This window comes from Balaenoptera borealis, assembly GCF_965194805.1.
Source record: "Balaenoptera borealis genome assembly, chromosome: 9".
Classification (NCBI taxonomy): Eukaryota; Metazoa; Chordata; class Mammalia; order Artiodactyla; family Balaenopteridae; genus Balaenoptera; species Balaenoptera borealis.
Window position 1 is genome coordinate 12,559,749 of NC_138873.1, and position 21,822 is coordinate 12,581,570.

Genomic DNA, 21,822 nt, shown 5'->3' on the forward strand with positions numbered 1-21,822 from the left:
TCAGTTTTTTTCCCCCAGTGATTTAGAGCAGTGTCTAAAGATCATCCAAAAGATGATTTCAGACAACACTAACTTCTGTCCTGTCCCCTGTTCCCTCTCTGGGCACTTCTCCCCTTCGTGGCTGGACTCAGGATGCTGGGGGCATGGGAGGCTGGGTCCCTTTCACAGCATCGGAAGTTGTGCAGAGTCTGGGTGGGTGGAGGGCTGGGGGGGGGGTGGCGGGTGGGTTTGCCAGACCTTCAACTTGGAAGCCAGGCTTTCCTGGTTAAAATCTTCAGCTGGGATGCATTCCTTCCCAGTTCAGAAACCTCAAATGAGAGCAGTCCGTCTGACTTGTTTTCTGGGTAGCTTGAATCCTTGAACTCCTATTTTCACTTCCTTAAATTGTCCTGGCATGGACATATTTGCTATTTCCAAGTTTTGTTTCAGTAATAAATCCTCTACTTATGTAGTCAAACCCAAAGGGTAGCTGTTTTTTGGTTACACCTTCTGATGTCTTCTGAGTGAGGTAAGTCTTAGAAGACACTGGTAACTAGCGAGAAAGTTGAGTTTGCTTTAGAAACAAAGTACTGTTTTTTTGTTGCTTCTTGTAAGAACTTGAAGCCATGGATTTGTTGCTGCATTCTTTTTTTTTTTTTTTTTTTAATTTTATTTATTTATTTATTTTTGGCTGCATTGGGTCTTCGTTGCTACGCACGGGCTTTCTCTAGTTGCGGTGAGCGGGGGCTACTCTTTGTTGCGGTGCATGGGCTTCTCATTGCGGTGGCTTCTCTTGTTGCGGAGCACGGGCTCTAGGCACGCGGGCTTCAGTAGTTGTGGCACACGGGCTTCAGTAGTTGTGGCACGCGGGCTCAGTAGTTGTGGCTTGTGGGCTCTAGAGTGCAGGCTCAGTAGTTGTGGTGCACGGGCTTAGTTGCTCCGTGGCATGTGGGATCTTCCCAGACCAGGGCTCGAACCCGTGTCCGCTGCATTGGCAGGCGGATTCTTAACCACTGTGCCACCAGGGAAGTCCTGTTGCTGCATTCTTTTGCAGCTCTTGCATGATGTGTGGACCATCCTTGCCCAAATGTTTAAAAGCACAGACTTTTATTTTGTCTTCAGCATTTCAGTTCTTTCAGCTTGGTACCTTCGTCCCCACCCCAAATGGACAGCCGCGTGTTCCTCCTCCTTAAAATCAGTTGCTCCATTCCATAAACATAGTGAAGAGGCTTTGTTGGTTCTTAATTGGGCTTCCAGGGTCCTCGCGGCTGGATCTGTGGTTGTGTTTGGATTTCACGCAGCTTCTGCTTTGAAGGCAGCGGGAGGCCTCAGCAACGACTTCACATGCTCACAGCTCTAATCAGGGCAGAAGACCTGACAGAGTTTTTCTCAGGACCAAGTTCATTCATTTGCTAATTGTTTTTGTCTCTGAGGAGGTTTGGGATTTAAGTTTCTGGGTAGTTTTATTTCCTTCTTCATACTCTGCCACTGTAAGTACAGGTAACATACTAAGTGGAGAAGTGTAGACTTTTAGATCTGAAAGGTACTGAGAGTTCTTTTAACCTGCTTTTCAGGCAATGAATTTAGTTGTTGGCCCCTTTGTTCAAATTATATTTAACCAGAAGCCTGGCAGGATGACTGAGAAAATCAGAGCAGCAAGCAGCAGTGTATGTGGGTGTCAGTTTTAAAGGAAGCCTGTTCACACGAGGGGCCCAAGAACCGGAAGTAAGTGGTTTAGCCAGTGTTGTGCATGGCAGGACATGGACTAAAGCCAGACTAAGAAATCAGGTTCCCTTCATTAGAAAGCAGGTTATTGGCTGCCAAGGGCCGTAGGAAAAGAACTGACACAGCAAGAGGGCACAAGGGAACTGTTAGGGGTGACAGCAATGTTCACATCATGATTGTGGTGTGGTTACATGGCTGTATGTATTAGTCAAAACTCATCGACTGGTACACTGAAAACTGGTGAGTTTTATTATATATAAAGTGGATAAAAAGTTGTAAGCGGTCTCCTAAAACATGTTCAGGATTTTTTTGGGGAGGGAGGGAAGGAGATAACATTTTCTCTGCTTTTTAATTCAGTGTAATTATATTAAATGATTCTTTCAAAAATATCAAAAGAAAAGAAACAATCAGATTCACTTCATTCCCAGTGTAGTCTGTTTTTCCAGTTGGCAGATGTACCATCGCTCTGTACTCCTTGCTGCTGTTAGTTATACCAAGGCTTTGCACGCCTTTTCTCTAGAAGGCCAGATAGTAAGTATTTTAGGCCTTGTGGGCATTTGGTCTCTGTCTCAGTTACTGATTTCTGTTATTGTATCTCGAAAGCAGCCAGAGACAATATGTAAACAAAAGAGCGTGGCTGTGTTCCCATAAAACTTTACCTCCAAAACCGGGCGGTGGGCCAGATTTCACCCATGCGCTGTATTTGCCGATCTGTGAGTTACACCTTTGTTCCTTTTGGAGAAACTCAGCGAAACGGGCGTTTTTTTACATCCTCACCAGAAAGATGAATGTTATAGAAAAGTGGGATTGTAGAGGCGTTTGGCAGACAACAGGTCCTCAAGGGCTTGGAATGCCCAGCTAAGCTCACAGATTTCGCTCTGTCAAGGAGGGGATGGTTTTGCTCAGGTGGGATTATGGAGGTTGAACTAAGAGGAAGAAGGGACTGAGCATGGTAACCAGTTTCTGGATGATTGTAGAAACCTGGGCAGCTGTGACAGTAAGACAAGATGGAGATCTAGTGGAGGGATACTCAACATTAAGATGGAGAGAACTCAAAAACCTGAAGACTTGAAGTCCTGGGGATGAAGAATCTGGAGGAGGAGGCGGATGGCTTCCACTTTCTGGCTGGATAACTCTGTACGCCTTGGGGTCATTGACCAGAATAAGGAAAATGGGGGAGAGGCAGGCTTGATGAGAAAGATGAGTTTAGGCTTGAGTTGTGTTGAGTTTTAGATTAGAGAGCAGAATTTGGAACGTGTCACTGTATAGCTCTGTAACCTTCAGATTTTTGATCGTGCTTTTCCATAAGTAAATAATTTGCAGGCACACACTGACAGTACATAGACATTTATCTCTAAATAATACACACATTCTACTGGACTATAGTGCATATTATAAAACCTAACATAAGAATTTCTTCCAAAGGGTAAGAAATATTTTAAAAAAATCACAAGGCAAATATATGTGTAATGTGTGATTCTTCATTAACATTAGAATGTTACATCATTAGATGTGACACCATATTTCTAGTAGTTCTCTTAGATCTGGTCATCATTTGACTAGAAACATCAATTCACCGTGCTTGATAGTTAGCTTGGGCTTGTGTTACCTTCAGTGTGCAGTTCATGTTGCTTTTCTTGCTGTTCCTTGCCCTTTTGAGATCGGTGGCGGATCCCTGAGCCAAAGAAGGGAGGTCAGGGCTGCAGTTTCCTCCCCTCAGAGCGCACACAGGATATTCTGACAGGGGAGAAAGAGGATGGCTTGGGAGGAAATTGGGTCCTTCCACATCCAGAGGGAGTGCTTCCATCAGGGGTCTCAGCAGGTGCAAAGGCAGCGGCACAGCTGGCTGTGTCCTTTTGTCTCAGGCTGCCGCTGGGGCTGAGACAGGCTGGGACCTGGGACCCTTTGCTTCAGTGCCTGCACCTGGACACACGTCTCCTCGGGCAACAGAATACAAAGAAGCTACAAGGGACTAAAAATAACTGCGTGCATGCGCAGCTGGGGCAAATTCTGGACAAGATACAAAAAGACCAAAAACCCAACAGGTGCTTCTGAAGAGCCGGGAGCAAAAGCAGGGTACAGCGCATGCCCCCTGCACTCAACCCCGCCAAAGAGGTGGGCAGACCACCTAAGGCCCCCCTCCAGCCCATCCCTCTGGACCCGCCCCCACCCTCACCCTATATTAAGGAACCAGCTCGCCCCACCTCCGGGAGTGAGCAAGGGAACCTGTTACTTGTTTTTGCTCCCCTTGCTGCAGCAGGGGCCCCAATAAAGCCTTGCCTGAATTTTTTGTCTGGCCTCTGATCAATTTCTATTGATTAAGGAGGCCAAGAACCCTGGTCAGTAACAGACTCTCCCCTTCACCGTTCTTCCTAGAGACATTGATTGTAGTTTTGACTCATCAGGAAAGGCCAGTGGGTCAGGGGCCCGTCTGAACAGGCAAAAAGAATTCCTCAATCCTTTAACATTATGGAGCTAAAACTCAGTACACCCTGTGTTTCAAACATGGTGTTATTGCCTGAATTCATACTGCTATACTTAAACCAGTTTTATCAGATAGTTTTTTGTTTTTGTTTTTTTAAAAAATATTTATTTATTTATTTGGCTGCGCCGGGTCTTAGTTGCAGTACACGGGATCTTCGTTTCTGCACACAGGATCTTTTCATTGCGGCATGTGAACTCTTAGTTGTGGCATGTGGGATCTAGTTCCCTGACCAGGGATCGAACCTGGGTCCCCTACATTGGGAAGGCAGAGTCTTAGCCACTGGATCACCAGGGAAGTCCCCTATCAGCTAGTTTTAAAATTAAGGCCTACAGACTTCAACAAAACGAGGTGACAAAGAAAGTCATTCTACGATAGAGTTGGATATCTCACTTCACAAAAAGGTACTTGGAGGTCCGAACAGTAGACCACCCTTCTGAATTTTAGGGAGACGTTATAATACATTGAATCAGGAGTGTCAGTAAGTTGAGAAGGCGGAGGAGTTTTGATGTCAGGTCCTTACCATTTATTGTTTTTAGAAGTGTTGGGAATTCCGAGAATATTGTAATTAGATGTAAATGTTCCACCCAAGCCTTTCTTCCTTCCCTTTGGTTCAGATCATCAAGAACTGACCTCCTCCTAAGTCTTCATCTCCTCTGCATTGGAGTTTCCTCCCCAGTACAGTGACTTGTACGTGGTCATTGCTCCATACTGTTGTTGAATTAAATTGAATTGTGTGACCTGTGATTGATTCTCCTAGTCGAAGAATACAGTATACCCAAACCCTGTTTGCATCATCTGTCACTTGGTGGCCCTTTTAGGGGACCTACGTGTGTTGATTTCCGAATCAACACATTTACTTTATTTATTTTTTTTTGAATTTTATTTTATTTATTTTTTTATACAGCAAGTTCTTATTAGTCATCCATTTTATCCACATCAGTATATACATGTCAATCCCAATCTCCCAATTCATCACACCACCACCCCCACCCCCCACCGCTTTCCCCCTTGGTGTCCATACGTTTTTTCTCTACATCTGTGTCTCAATTTCTGCCCTGCAAACCGGTTCATCGGTACCATTTTTCTAGGTTCTACATATATGCGTTAATATACGGTATTTGTTTTTCTCTTTCTGACTTACTTCACTCTGTATGACAGTCTCTAGATTCATCCATGTCTCTACAAATGACCCAATTTTGTTCCTTTTTATGGCTGAGTAATATTCCATTGTATATATGTACCACATCTTCTTTATCCATTCATCTGTCGATGGGCATTTAGGTTGCTTCCATGACCTGGCTATTGTAAATAGTGCTGCAATGAACATTGGGGTGCATGTGTCTTTTTGAATTATGGTTTTCTCTGGGTATATGCCCAGTAGTGGGATTGCTGGGTCATATGGTAATTCTATTTTTAGTTTTTTAAGGAACCTCCATACTGTCCTCCATAGTGGCTGTATCAATTTACATTCCCACCAACAGTGCAAGAGGGTTCCGTTTTCTGCACACCCTCTCCAGCATTTATTGTTTGTAGATTTTCTGATGATGCCCATTCTAACTGGTGTGAGGTGATACCTCATTGTAGTTTTGATTTGCATTTCTCTAATAATCAGTGATGTTGAGCAGCTTTTCATGTGCTTGTTGGCCACCTGTATGTCTTCTTTGGAGAAATGTCTATTTAGGTCTTCTGCCCATTTTTGGACTGGATTGTTTGTTTTTTTAATATTGAGCTGCATGAGCTGTTTATATATTTTGGAGATTAATCCTTTGTCCGTTGATTCGTTTGCAAATATTTTCTCCCATTCTGAGGGTTGTCTTTTGGTCTTGTTTATGGTTTCCTTTGTTGTGCAAAAGCTTTTAAGTTTCATTAGGTCCCATTTGTTTATTTGTGTTTTTATTTCCATTTCTCTAGGAGCTGGGTCAAAAAGGATCTTGCTGTGATTTATGTCATACAGTGTTCTGCCTGTGTTTTCCTCTGAGAGTTTTATAGTGTCTGGCCTTACACTTAGGTCTTTAATCCATTTTGAGTTTATTTTTGTGTATGGTGTCAGGGAGTGTTCTAATTTCATACTTTTACATGTACCTGTCCAGTTTTCCCAGCACCACTTATTGAAGAGGCTGTCTGTTCTCCACTGTATATGCTTGCCTCCTTTATCAAAGATAAGGTGACCATATGTGCGTGGGTTTATCTCTGGGCTTCCTATCCTGTTCCATTAATCTATGTTTCTGTTTTTGTGCCAGTACCAAACTGTCTTGATTACTGTAGCTTTGTAATATAGTCTGAAGTCAGGGAGCCTGATTCCTCCAGCTCCATTTTTCGTTCTCAAGATTGCTTTGGCTATTCGGGGTCTTTTGTGTTTCCATACAAATTGTGAAATTTTTTGTTCTAGTTCTGTGAAAAATGCCATTGGTAGTTTGATAGGGATTGCATTGAATCTGTAGATTGCTTTGGGTAGTAGAGTCATTTTCACAATGTTGATTCTTCCAATCCAAGAACATGGTATATCTCTCCATCTATTTGTATCATCTTTAATTTCTTTCATCAGTGTCTTATAATTTTCTGCATACAGGTCTTTTGTCTCCTTAGGTAGGTTTATTCCTAGATATTTTGTTCTTTTTGTTGCAATGGTAAACGGGAGTGTTTTCTTAATTTCACTTTCAGATTTTTCATCATTAGTGTATAGGAAGTGTATAAGAGATTTCTGTGCATTAATTTTGTATCCTGCTACTTTACCAAATTCATTGATTAGCTCTAGTAGTTTTCTGGTGGCATCTTTAGGATTCTCTATTGTATAATATCATGTCATCTGCAAACAGTGACAGCTTTACTTTTCTGATTTGGATTCCTTTTATTTCTTTTTCTTCTCTGATTGCTGTGGCTAACACTTCCAAAACTATGTTGAATAATAGTGGTGAGAGTGGGCAACCTTGTCTTGTTCCTGATCTTAGTGGAAATGGTTTCAGTTTTTCACCATTGAGGACAATGTTGGCTGTGGGTTTGTCATATATGGCCTTTATTATGTTGAGGAAAGTTCCCTCTATGCCTACTTTCTGCAGGGCTTTTATCATAAATGGGTGTTGAATTTTGTCGAAAGCTTTCTCTGCATCTATTGAGATGATCATATGGTTTTTCTCCTTCAATTTGTTAATATGATGTATCACGTTGATTGATTTGCGTATATTGAAGAATCCTTGCATTCCTGGAATAAACCCCACTTGATCATGGTGTATGATCCTTTTAATGTGTTGTTGGATTCTGTTTGTTAGTATTTTGTTGAGGATTTTTGCATCTATGTTCATCAGTGATATTGGCCTGTAGTTTTCTTTCTTTGTGACATCTTTGTCTGGTTTTGGTATCAGGGTGATGGTGGCCTCGTAGAATGAGTTTGGGAGTGTTCCTCCCTCTGCAATATTTTGGAAGAGTTTGAGAAGGATAGGTGTTAGCTTTTCTCTAAATGTTTGATAGAATTCGCCTGTGAAGCCATCTGGTCCTGGGCTTTTGTTTGTTGGAAGATTTTAAATCACAGTTTCAATTTCAGTGCTTGTGATTGGTCTGTTCGGTATCATCTTTAATTTCTTTCATCAGTGTCTTATAGTTTTCTGCATACAGGTCTTTTGTCTCCCTAGGTAGGTTTATTCCTAGGTATTTTATTCTTTTTGTTGCAATGGTAAATGGGAGTGTTTCCTTAATTTCTCTTTCAGATTTTTCATCATTAGTATATAGGAATGCAAAAGATTTCTGTGCATTAATTTTGTATCCTGCAACTTTACCAGATTCATTGATTAGCTCTAGTAGTTTTCTGGTGGCATCTTTAGGATTCTCTATTGTATAGTATCATGTCATCTGCAAACAGTGACAGTTTTACTTCTTCTTTTCCAATTTGTGTTCCTTTTATTCCTTTTTCTTCTCTGATTGCCATGGCTAGGACTTCCAAAACTATGTTGAATAATAGTGGTGAGAGTGGACACCCTTGTCTTGTTCCTGATCTTACAGGAAATGCTTTCAGTTTTTCACCATTGAGAATGATGTTTGCTGTGGGTTTGTCGTATATGGCCTTTATTATGTTGAGGTAGGTTCCCTTTATGCCCACTTTCTGCAGAGTTTTGATCATAAATGGGTGTTGAATTTTGTCAAAAGCTTTTTCTGCATCTATTGAGATGATCATATGGTTTTTATTCTTCAGTTTCTTAATATGGTGTATCACATTGATTGATTTGCATATATTGAAGAATCCTTGCATCCCTGGGATAAATACCACTTGATCATGGCGTATGATCCTTTTAATGTGTTGTTGGATTCTGTTTGCTAGTATTTTGTTGAGGATTTTTGCATCTATATTCATCAGTGATATTGGTCTGTAATTTTCTTTTTTTGTAGTATCTTTGTCTGGTATTGGTATCATGGTGACGGTGGCCGTATAGAATGTATTTGGGAGTGTTCCTTCCTCTGCAATTTTTTGGAAGAGTTTGAGAAGGATAGGTGTTAGCGCTTCTCTAAATGTTTGATAAAATTCACCTGTGAAGCCCTCTGGTCCTGGACTTTTGTTTGTTGGAAGATTTTAAATCACAGTTTCAATTTCATTACTTGTGATTGGTCTGTTCATATTTTCTGTTTCTTCCTGGTTCAGTCTTGGAAGGTTATACCTTTCTAAGAATTTGTCCATTTCTTCCAGGTTGTCCATTTTATTGGCATAGAGTTGCTTGTAGTAGTCTCTTAGGATGCTTTGTATTTCTGCAGTGTCTGTTGTAACTTCTCCTTTTTCATTTCTAATTTTATTGATTTGAGTCCTCTCCGTCTTTTTCTTGATGGGTCTGGCTAATGGTTTATCAATTTTGTTTATCTTCTCAAGGAACCAGCTTTTAGTTTTATTGATCTTTGCTATTGTTTTCTTTGTTTCTATTTCATTTATTTCCACTCTGATCTTTATGATTTCTTTCCTTCTGCTAACTTTGGGTTTTGTTTGTTCTTCTTTCTCTAGTTTCTTTAGGTGTAAGTTTAGATTGTTTACTTGAGATTTTTCTTGTTTCTTTAGGTAGGCTTGTATAACTATAAACTTCCCTTTTAGAACTGCTTTTGCTGCATCCCATAGGTTTTGGATCGTCGTGTTTTCATTGTCATTTGTCTTTAGGTATTTTTTGATTTCCTCTTTGATTTCTTCAGTGATCTCTTGGTTATTTAGTAACGTATTGTTTAACCTCCATGTGTATGTGTTCTTTACGTTTTTTTCCCTGTAATTGATTTCTAATCTCATAGTGTTGTGGTCAGAAAAGATGCTTGATATGATTTCAATTTTCTTAAATTTACTGAGGCTTGATTTGTGACCCAAGATGTGATCTATCCTGGAGCATGTTCTGTGCACATTTGAGAAGAAAGTGTAATCTGTGTTTGGATGGAATGTCCTATAAATATCATTTAAATCTATCTGGTCTGTTGTGTCATAGAAAGCTTGTGTTTCCTTATTAATTTTCTGTTTGGATGATCTGTCCATTGGTGTAAGTGAGGTGTTAAAGTCCCCCACTATTATTGTGTTACTCTTTTATAGCTGTTAGCAGTTGCCTTATGTATTGAAGTGCTCCTATGTTGGGTGCATAAATATTTATTATTGTTATATCTTCTTGGATTGATCCCTTGATCATTATGTAGTGTCCTTCCTTGTCTCTTGTAACATTCTTTACTTTAAAGTCTATTTTATCTGCTATGAGTATTGCTACTCCAGCTTTCTTTTGATTTCCATTTGCATGGAATATCTTTTTCCATCTCCTCACTTTCAGTCTGTTGTGTTCCTAGGTCTGAAGTGGGTCTCTTGTACACAGCATATATATGGGTCTTGTTTTTGTATCCATTCAGCAAGCCTGTGTCTTTTGGTTGAAGCATTTAATCCATTCACGTTTAAGGTAATTATCGATATGTATGTTCCTATGACGATTTTCTTAATTGTTTTGGGTTTGTTTTTGTGGGTCCTTTTCTTCTCTTGTGTGTCCCACTTAGAGAAGTTCCTTTCGCATTTGTTGTAGAGCTGGTTTGGTGGTGCTGAATTCTCTTAGCTTTTGCTTGTCTGTAAAGCTTTTGATTTCTCCATCGAATCTGAATGAGGTCCTTGCCGGGTAGAGTAATCTTGGTTGTAGGTTCTTCCCCTTCATCACTTTAAATGTATCATGCCACTCCCTCTGGCTTGTATAATTTCTGCTGAGCAATCAGCTGTTAATCTTATGGGAGTTCCCTTGTATGTTATTTGTTATTTTTCCCTTGTTGCTTTTAATAATTTTTCTTTGTCTTTGATTTTGTCAATTTGATTACTATGTGTCTTGGCGTGTTTCTCCTTGGGTTTCTCCTGCCTGGGACTCTCTGCGCTTCCTGGACTTGGGTGGCTATTTCCTTTCCCATGTTAGGGAAGTTTTCGACTGTAATATCTTCCAGTATTTTCTTGGGTCCTTTCTCTCTCTCTTCTCCTTCTGGGACTGCTATAATGTGAATGTTGGTGCATTTAATGTTGTCCCAGAGGTCTCTTAGGCTGTCTTCATCTCTTTTCATTCTTTTTTCTTTATTCTGTTCCATGGCAGTGAATTCCACCATTCTGTCTTCCAGGTCACTTATCAGTTCTTCTGCCTCAGTTATTCTGCTATTGATTCCTTCTAGTGTATTTTTCATTTCAGTTACTGTGTTGTTTATCTCTGTTTGTTTGTTCTTTAATTCTTCTAGGTGTTTGTTCTTTAATTCTTCTAGGCCTTTGTTAAACATTTCTTGCATCTTCTCGGTCTTTGCCTCCATTCTTTTTCTGAGGTCCTGGATCATCTTCACTATCATTATTCTGAATTCTTTTTACCGGAAGGTTGCCTATCTCCACTTCCTTTAATTGGTTTTCTGGGGTTTTATCTTGTTCCTTCTTCTGGTCCATAGCCCTCTGCCTTTTCATTTTGTCTGTCTTTCTGTGAATGTGGTTTTCGTTCCACAGGCTGCAGGATTGTAGTTCTTCTTGCTTCTGCTGTCTGCCCTCTAGAGGATGAGGCTATCTAAGAGTCTTGTGCAAGCTTCCTGATGGGAGGGACTGGTGGTGGGTAGAGCTGGGTGTTGCTCTGGTGGGCAGAGCTCAGTAAAACTTTAATCCGCTTGTCTGCTGATGGGTGGGGCTGGGTTCCCTCCCTGTTGGTTGTTTGGCCTGAGGCGACCCAGCACTGGAGTCTACCTGGCTCTTTGGTGGGGCTAATGGCGGACTCTGGGAGGGCCCATGCCAAGGAGTACTTCCCAGAACTTCTGCTGCCAGTGTCCTTGTCCCCATGGTGAGCCACAGCCACCCCCTGCCTCTGCAGGAGACCCTCCAACACTAGCAGGTATGTCTGGTTCAGTCTCCTATGGGGTCACTGCTCTTTCCCCCGGGTCCTGATGAGTACATTATTTTGTGTGTGCCCTCCAAGAGTGGAGTCTATTTTTCCCCAAGTCCTGTTGAAGTCCTGCAATCAAATCCCACTAGCCTCCAAAGTCTGATCCTCTGGGAATTTCTTCTCCTGTTTCCGGACCCCCAGGTTGGGAAGCCTGCTGTGGGGCTCAGAACCTTCACTGCAGTGGGTGGACCTCTGTGGTATGATTGTTCTCCAGTTTGTGATTCACCCACCCAGCAGTTATGGGATTTGATTTTATTGTGATTGCGCCCCTCCTACTGTTTCTTTGCAGCTTCTCCTTTGTCTTTGGATGTGGGGTATCTTTTTTGGTGAGTTCCAGTGTCTTCCTCTCAATGGTTGTTCAGCAGTTAGTTGTGATTCTGGTGCTCTCGCAAGAGGGAGTGAGAGCACATCCTTCTACTCCGCCATCTTGAACCGGGACACCAACACATTTTCTTTAAAACATAGCAAAACAAAACAAAATCCTGTGGTTAAAAATACTTTAATGATCAAAGTAGTTGATGTGAAGGGCTGTCAGAACAACTCTGGGCTCACTGTCATTGTGGAATTAGAGGTTTTGCTGACTTGAAACTATAGGCTGAGAGCATAGCTTTAGGACATCTTTCTAATGGGCCGCACCTGCCAGGACAGAGGCTGATCTAGTCAACAATCTGATTTCAGTCTTGTACAGAAAATTAGAAGGGAATAGCTCTAGAGTTTTTGCACTGGGGCATTTACTCTCATGTCTTAATGTTCATGTACACAATCCTTTCCACATTTTGGAGAGATTAATTAGTTAATAAAAACTAATCCTTAGTACAGGGCAAGTATCTTGTCAAAGATTGGAGTTTTGCTTTGGGGTTTCATTTTGTTTATAATATTTCCCAGTGTAGAAATGACCTCCTTTAATCTTGAAACACTGAAACTTGCAACAAATACCCTGATATCACAATCAGTAGTTCTGTTATTTTTAGTTACTCACTTGCGTGGGAAAATAAAATCAGGTGACTTGTGCGTTGGTATGACATTAATACTTACATGAAGTTCTTTGTCTTTCTTATGCATTCAGTTATTTATTTCACAAACATTGTGCACCAGCAATGTTCTAAATGCTGGGGAATAGCAATGAATAAAAATGAAGACTCCACTTTCATGGTGCTTGTATTCCAATATAAATTCTAAAACATTTTTAGGTGGGATCAATGATAACGGTAAGCTACCAAATTTGGAAATATATTCTGGGGAAGCTAATAACAAGGGCTGTTGAGATTTTATTTTATCTCCAATTTATGCTGTTCCAGAGGGGGCTACCTAAGCATTTGCGAGTTTGTGTGTCTCTCTAGCAACTTTTGTTCTGAACACCGAGGGGACTGACGACCTGAATAAATCACTTTTTTAATCGAACGAAATATGTAATTATTTGCTTCATAGTGTTCTAAGCTCTTTATAACTATTAACACTTAATTTTCGTCACAGATCTGTGTAGTAGGTAGTGTTATTATCTCTGTTTTACAAATGAGCCAACTGGGTAACTTGCCCCAGGTACCCAGTTAGCAAGAAGTAGGATTGAGATTGGAACTCAGGCTCTTAACCACTGCCCTGTTGCTTTCTGATATAAATTATAAAATAGTATTTTCAAAAATCGTAAGATATTTCTTTTTTTTTCTCCTTTTTGCCTTTGGGATTTCTCTGAAATTTTAGGGTTATTTACAGGTTTGGGAAGAGGGGAGGAAGTCTGGCTGTCTCTCCCTGCTGCTTCCATTCTGTGGGAACTCCCTCTCCTTTGCCTTCCTGATTCTTTTCACATTGAATTATGTGTTTAATTTGTGTAAATGGAATGTGTTTAATCTAATTTTATTTAATTCTATGTTTCTCTCAGCGCTGCTAGACTTTCTATAAGTTCCTTGAAGCGAAGAACTGGTAAATAGATACATTTGACAAATAGGTTAAAGTGTACTGTGTATTACAAATTCTAAAACCAGTTTATTTGAAATTGGGGATTTTCCCCTCCTTCGTGGGACTGCGTAATAGTTTGATTTGGCTGTTCATAAATGTGTAATTGTATTCTAAACAATAGGATAACTGAACAATACGCCATCTTGTATTGGAATAATAAAACTGGAGACAATACTATTTAAAACTTAGCATATTCAATAGACGTGTCCCTTGAGGGGAAATTCTTTTTATTTTTAAAATTTTTTATTGAAGTATAGTTGATTTACAGTGTTGTGTTTCAGGTGTTTAGCAAAGTAATTCAGTTATATATACATATATATATATATATATATATATATGTATTTCTATTCCTCTCCAGAGTCTTTTCCATTATAGGTTATTACAAGATATTGAATATAGTTCCCTGTACTATACAGTAGGCCTTTGTTGTTTATCTATTTTATATATAGTAGTGTTTATCTGCTAATCTCAGGCTCCTAATTTATCTCTCCCCACCCATTCCCCTTTGGTAACCATAAATTTGTTTTCTTTGTCTGTGAGTTTGTTTCAAAGTTCATTTGTCTCATTTTTTAAGATTCCATATATAAGTGATATCATATGATATTTGTCTTTGTCTGACTTACTTTGCTTAGTATGATAATCTCAAGGTCCATCCATGTTGCCGCAAATGGCATTAGTTCATTCTTTTTTATGGCTGAGTAATATGCCATTGTATATGTGTATCACATCTTCTTTATCCATTCACCTGTTGATGGGCATTTAGGCTGCTTCCATAGGGGAAAGTCTTTAAGCCACTCTACATTCTGTATTTGGGTAGGTAGCAACATGGTGTTTCTACTTGGTAATTCTCCTCTATCTCAGGGATCTTCCAATTAGTTGAGGTCAGACCATTTATATTCCTCAGAATCCTCAAGGAGATTCTTGCCCTTTCTCAGGCAAATGTTCTGCTGTTTTGTTCAGTTCCCTCTTGTCCTATCCAGAAACTTCATCACACCTCTCATCTCAACCTTATTCTCTGTGTCTGAAATATTTCCTTAATGCACTGAAGCTATTTCTGAAATCCTGTTTCTTTAGTGAAACTTTTCATAGTTAGTTAAAAGAGAAATCTGGCCTCATCTTTGTTTCTACTTATTATTCAGGGGTGAAATTGTATGAACAGCCATAGTGCATGGTTCCTTCACTTTACACTTAATGGACTGGTTTATTCTGCACATGACAGCTAATATGAGTCAGTTTTGTTCTCGTATTTTGAGCAAAGAACTTGCTTGGCACAGTAAACATGAATTGCAATTCTTTTGGTCATTGGGCCCTGTTTATTTTAGGAAAGAGTTTATCACATGTGGATGAACATGAAATAAAGTGTTATTAGGTTTGTGTTGGTTTGTTAGGGCTGTCATAACAAAGTACCACAGACTGGGTGGCTGAAACAACAGGAATTTATTTTCTTGAAATTCTGGAGGCTAGAAGTCTGAGATCACAGTGTTAGCAGAGATGGTTTCTCCTGAGGCCTCTCTCCTTGGCTTGTAGATACCTTCTTCTCCCTGTGTCTTTACATGTTCTTCTCTGTATATGTGTGTCTCCTCTTCTTATAAGGACTCAGTCATATTGGGTTTGGGCTCATCCATATGACCTCATTTAACTTAATCACCTCTTTAAAGACACTACCTCCAAATACAGTGGTGTTCTGAGGTATTATATTGTTGATTAGAACTTCAACATATGAATCTTAGGAAGATCAATTCAGCCATGACAGGGTTGAAATGTACAATATAGTTGTCTTAAATTTTTATGACAAGTTAAAACGAAAATTCCTTTTAAAGCTTAAAAGTAGGCAAAGGAAGAGAACCTTCTGAAGGAGGGGAGATTGTAGGATATTGGTTTGATCTGGCTTAAAACTGGCTAAGTCATTTAGGGCAAAATTCATAGTAATTAGTCTTTTGTCCATACTTTCCTAATTTTTTGGATTCAGTAAAATGTGAAGTATCTTTTAAGTACCTCTAGGTTTCCATGATTCTATTTTAATAATAACTGTTTTGTAATTAGACCTTACTGCTGATTTAGGAAGGTGTTTGGAGAGGAATTTTTATAATCTCATGTTTGCAGGGTAGAAGGCAAAAGGATCAGGGCTTGTGTCAACAAACCTTGATTTGAATTTGAGCTCTTTTCTTCTGTATTGAGCTGAAGAAAAATGGCTGACAAAATCCTTCTCTTGGCATCTTACCAGCTATGTGACTGTGGACAAGTTAAGCAACTTACACGAGCCCTAATTTAGTCATCTATGAAATGGGAATAAAGTTGTAAGGAGGCTCTCCTCGGCTTTTGGCCCTTGTCACTGTTGACTACTGCAGCTGGATTCTGTGCAGCTGCCCCTGGCCGCCCCAGTGGCATGACACTCCATACCTGCTGACTTGTGTGGCCTCCACTGCCTGCTCAACTCACATGCCATGGAGGCCACTTGTGGCTCGAGGCCATCAAAGTAGAGCTGGGTTTATATCAGTGTCCCCAACCTTGCTGCTGTGTGACAGATCCCCTCTGCTAGACAGATGTCACTTCAGGGAGGATGGGTTGGTTCTGACTAGTTTTCATAAAATTAATTTTTTCTTAACCTCCTCTTCCTGTATTTATTTGATAGTCCCAGATGGTTATCAGGACATTGTTCCTCTTTCTACATCTTATCAGGAGGTGAAAGCTTTTGCCACTTTCAGAACTTTCAAAAAAGTGGGGCAGAGATATCATTTAGCCTAGGATATCAGATTTTGAGATGCATGGACTTTAGTATTGCCAAAAGTAAGTGCCGGACCTACGTCTACTTTTCCTGGTTCAGAGTACCCACATAGAGAGCTTTCGTGAGAGTTAATTGAAGTGTGTGTGTGTGCTTGTGTGTTTGGGTGGGAAGGGGACAGCAACATGCCTTCCACATACTTTATTCTAGTTAAATTGAGTTTTCATCCTTTGTGTTGGGATTGAATTTATATAAATCTACCTTTTAAAACACTAAGGTGGCTTTTATTTTTAGGCTTAAATAGATCAACTAATTTAGTATAAGATTTTCCAGTAAAACCATTAACGTGTTGACCAGAGTTCTCTATACAGGAGTAAAGAATCCCAAGTTCTTTTAGGGTTACCTATTTTAATCATTATATAAGAACATTAAAATACAACACTGTTGGCAATAGTATTTGACCTGGAAAAATTCCCATGAACTAACCCATTTAACATTGTCTTTCTCTCGTACCACTGCTGGTACCTACTCCTCTAGATCTTGTATTCATTAGAACTTTTTCAGTTTTAAGGGACAGAAACTCAACACAGATAAGCTTAAGCTAACAAGGGAATTTATTTTAAGTAAAAAATGCTGGGGTTAGAAATCTTTAAGTAGGGTTAGATCCAGGGACATGTTGGATATTACTGGGGCATCTTCTTTGTCTTGAATAGATTTATTTTGTAAAACTGATCAGAAAAATGACTGCCAACATCCCCAAGTTTGTACCTTTATGACTTCTAATTGGAAAGGAAGAAGGGGACTTTGTCTTCCTATGTTCATATATCAAATATCAGGGAAGATTTTGATTGGTTCTGCTTGAGTCACATGGTCATCCCTGAACCTATAACTGGCTGATGGATAGAATAGTGTGGCCAATCACTGTGGCAAAGCATCTTGATTGGCAAGTCCACTGGGATCACATGGGCTGGGAGAGGGATGGTGTTCCAGAGGAAGACTGCTTAGCAAACAGACAAACATATGTCTAGCACAGATAACTAGCCTTTCAAGTCAGCAGGGGTTAGTGTTTATTCTTTTAGCTGAAAGAGAATGGGACGGTAACTGTCAAAATTGTGTAGGATCCATTTGAAATTTCTTTTTTTGCATTTTTAAAAATAAAACATTTTTAATTATTTATTTTTTTAAGGTGGTAAAAGATACAGCACATAAAATTGACCATTTTAACCTTTTTTTTGTTGCAGTATAATTGCTTTACAATGTTGTGTTACTTTCTGCTGTACAAATAAGCTGTGCATTAGATTTAAAATCTGCTTAAGAAGATGAGGACACACTTGAAAGATGTCCTTCAGGTGGGATACACATTGTATAGACAATCAAATAGTGGAGCATAATTGGCAATTCCTGAGGTTGATTTAAATGTGGGCATTTTTTTGAGTAAAGGAACAAAAATGACAATAATGGACCCTTTTGCTTTTTTTTTGGTAGGGTTAGATGATTGCCTGCAGCAGTATGTCCACAAGTTTGAACGGGAGAAGATAAATGGAGAGCAGCTGCTGCAGATTTCCCATCAGGATCTTGAGGAGCTGGGTGTCACACGAATTGGACACCAGGAACTTGTGTTGGAGGCTGTCGACCTTCTCTGTGCACTGGTTAGTTCAGGAAAAGGTGATCTGTACTGCCATGATGTTTTTAAGAATTTCATCTTCTAAATCTCCACAGTTTTGTGCTTTAGCTTATCATCATTTTCTTAATGATCCATGGAAGTAGAGCATGAGCTGAAGATAATATCAGAAGGGAAGAAAAGAAATCATTTGCTAGGTAGAGTTGGCAAGCGATGGCCTACAAGTTAAATCTGGCTCGCTATTTTTGTAAATAAAGTTTTATTGGAACGCAACCATGCCCGTTCATTTAAGTGTTATCTGTGGCTGCTTTTGTGCTACCGTGGCAGAGTTGGGTAGTGGTTAACAGGGACCGTGTGGCCCCTCAAATCCTAAAATATTTGCTCTCTTGGCCTGTACAGAAAAAGTTGGCCTTTTACGGAAAAAATTTCTGTATTCATCTTATTTTCTTATCTTTTAAAAAGAATAAAAAGATGAAGATGGTCCTGAATGAACATGTCATCTTCTATATTGAGATGACAAATGGGTTCTGATTTTCGTGTCTGTTTTTGTTACTATAAAAAGCATTTTTATGTTTCACAGATATTTGTGATATTTCAATAACTGATACTGGTGCTTGGAATAATCAACCTGTGAAATGGCAGCTAGATGGGAAAAAATGTGAACTTAGTTACATTTTGCAGCTGACTGAGTTTTGGCTTGAACGTGAGTGAGTTAAATCCTGCCAGGTTCCGACTCTTCATTGCATCTGTGGCCGTGTGGGTCGTAGCTCTTTTAGGTGTGGGTTGAAACCACCTCCAAGGGTACTGTGTTTATAAATTGGTTGGCATAGGGTGGGATCCTTGTCAGGCTGCTGTGATGCCATGCGAAAGATGCTGTTTCCTTAACTGTCAGGATTTGGGCAAACTCGGCAGCATTCAGGCTGGTTTAGCTATGCTGTGAACCTGAGCAAGGGGTCTATACAATTATATCACTGAGAATGGTGGGAAAAAATGTGCTCCCGATGATTTTGCCATTGCTGGTCCGCGTTCCATTGATTCTTTAACACTTGCTGCATTGGGCGTGTTCTTCTTCTTAAAGTGGATAGAGCCTTGTCTTCTGCTCTGAGAGGTGCTACTCTTGTTTAGGAAAGTAATGGGGAAATTACTTGTGGTTGATAAATGAGCTGCCACCAGGAAGGTGCTGTGGCCAAGTGATGGGAGAGCTGGTCTGGGAAGCAGGCTTTTGCATTTTTTTTTTTTTAAACGGTTTTTAAAAATTAATTAATTAATTAATTAATTTATGGCTGTGTTGGGTTTTCGTTTCTGTGCGAGGGCTTTCTCTAGTTGCGACGAGCGGGGGCCACTCTTCATCGCGGTGCGCGGGCCTCTCACTATCGCGGCCCCTCCCGTTGCGGGGCACAGGCTCTAGATGCGCAGGCTCAGTAATTGTGGCTCACGGGCCCAGTTGCTCCACGGCATGTGGGATCTTCCCAGACCAGGGCTCGAACCCGTGTCCCCTGCATTGGCAGGCAGATTCTCAACCACTGCACCACCAGGGAAGCCCCAGGACTTTTGCATTTTAATGCAGGCTTTGCTGCACACTCCTGGCTCTGTGACCTCCAGGGAGATGGTGGTGTGTGTTTTCCCCGTTTGTACGGTGATGCTCCCCTAGATGTGGCTGTGTACCAACCTGTAAGTGTTTTGCACCGCCCGGAAGATACCTGAGTCCTGTTTATTGTTAAAGCTGTATGTTTTTCATACAGTAAGACATGTTTGAGTTTAGTCTTGTCCTTTCTGGGAACGCTACTTTTTGGACCTTTCTGCTCTTTCAGATCGTCTCTTTCACTTTGTGGTAGGACTTGGAGGGCAGGTCAATAACTTTGAAATCCATAGCATGGGAGGAGAGCAGGCAGGATGGACTGGGGGCACGTTGTGGGCCTCAAGTGGGATAATTAACATAACAGCTGCCTCCCCGCTTTCCCCCCTTCCCTACCTCTTAAAATATTAGACTAAAGTGAACAGAGCTGGACAGATGCCAGAACCTAAAGCTGTGTTTTATCTCTTACAATTTCCTTCTAATTTCCTTTGTAGACAAAGTTTTGACCTCAGACTCATTCTGGACATGTTTCATGTAGCAGCGTGCCAGTGAATGCATTTGACGCGAGGGTCACGGAGGGTTCTTAAATGAATGTGCCTTTTCTGGGTTGGGGAGGGTTTCAGAGCATTTCACTAAAATATCTTTAGCCTTGCTATAATCTCCTTTTAAAATATTCTTATGGTAATGCATCTATTGATTATACTGTGTTTAACCCATTCACACCATATAGATCTTTGTGTATATAAATAGGTGGTACTTTTTTGCCTTGAACAGTCCATCCCCTGGACAGTTAATGTGTGTTTGCTGTTGTCCCTGGTATTATGGAAGACATTTTTATGTAAACAGTTTAGTGGATGTTGATTTTATGATGGACAGGAAATGAGTAGAATTAGAAGTAAGAGAGGGGGAGGAAAAAACAAAAACCACTGCAAAGTTTTGGAAAGAAAAGTGCCGATAGGATCTTTAGGAACCTAAAATAGGGAATAGCTATTGATTAAGGTTCCAAAACCGATGAGCAGATGGGCCACAAAGAGCTGGTTCTGGATAGGGAGCAAGGAGAAAAACTCCCTTTTGTGAACATTGACCTTGGCTGGCTGGAGTGGCTTAGGAGAGTGACTTGTTTTCTGAGGCAAACCAGGACCACTTCCCAGGATTGAGTTCAGAGTCGGAGCCCAATTTTTCTCCCTGTATCTGGGGCAGAGGGTGACTGGGACGGGCTGTTGAGCTGCTTTTTCCAGTAGCTATTAGCCACATGTGACTATTTAAATTAAAATTAATTAAAGTGAAGTAATAAAATTCAGTTCCTTAGTCACAGAGCTACATTTCAAGTGCTCAGTAGCTACTTGTGGCCAGTGGCTACCATATTTGGATAGTACAGATAGAGAACATTTTCATCATTGCAGAAAGTTCTGTTGGACAGCATTTGTCTCTAGGGTGGGATTGAGAGTAAAAATGTATAATTGTAAAACCCATTTTCGTTGCCAGATCAACCAAACCCTAGTTTCCTAAAGACCAAGGCAGGGGCAGATTTGTTTTTAAGGTTGAGGTAGGCTGAGAAAGTGAACAAAGTTGGAATCCATGCACGTATGAAGTGATACCACCTACCTGTGTGCTTAAGTGAAATACCTGTAATGTATCTACCTGCCCTGGGCGCTTCTGTGCAGTTGTGTACCCCTGAGATGACTCACTGTTTATCGTTTACCCAGCCATGGCAACAGTTAAAAACTGTTATCCTTTTTGTTATGGGAAGAGATAGTGCAGGAAGAGGAGTCTATGCTAGCAATTTGTATTTAACTTGATCTTGCTATGAACTTATTAAACTGTGAAGTATACTTCTTAGGTTGAAACTTAATTGACCCAAGTCAGTAAAATGGATTTGACTGTGTGACTGTGAAACTCCTTAATCACCATGTATGTTAGATCACAGACAGAGCTAGTAGGAATGGGGAAAGAAAAGTGGCGGAGAAGTTGTGTAAGGTTTGTCCTTAGCTAAAATGTGTACAATTTATGACACCAGAAGAGCGAGAATCTGCCTCTTTCCTTTTCTCCTGTCTCATGGGTCGTTTCTCTAGCCAGACCAGGAAATGACCCCTGATGGCTAACTTCTAATGAAGTGAGATCTCAGTGGAAGATTTGTAGTACGTGTCTAGATTTTTGGAGATTCGTTTCATTTCTTAGTTTGTACTGTCTTGATACCTTATCTTAAATTAGCAATTTCTGAAGGAGACAGATATTAGGGAAAAGATTAGTGAAAATAATCAAATCTGGTCTGAGAAATTATTCATTTACTGTCTTTCATTGAGGGACACTTAAGTCAATAATCCTTTCCTGATTATGTTTCTATAGTAGAGGTTCTTTGGAGCTAATATAATCAGTTTCTTG

General features: G+C 40.3%; 1 protein-coding gene across 6 annotated transcripts in view; it reads left to right on the top strand.

Moving 5' to 3' along the window:
- The window catches only part of CNKSR3 (CNKSR family member 3), a 129,854-nt gene that overhangs the window by 75,055 nt on the left and 32,977 nt on the right, over positions 1-21,822 (top strand). For 5 of the 6 annotated variants that reach the window (XM_082404552.1, XM_082404556.1, XM_082404553.1 and 2 more), the window contains one exon: positions 17,729-17,892. In XM_082404552.1, coding sequence (XP_082260678.1) covers positions 17,729-17,892 — 164 coding nt within the window. Of the gene's footprint in view, positions 1-17,575; positions 17,593-17,728; positions 17,893-21,822 lie in introns of those variants that run through there. The other variant, XM_082404555.1, reaches the window with a different exon arrangement.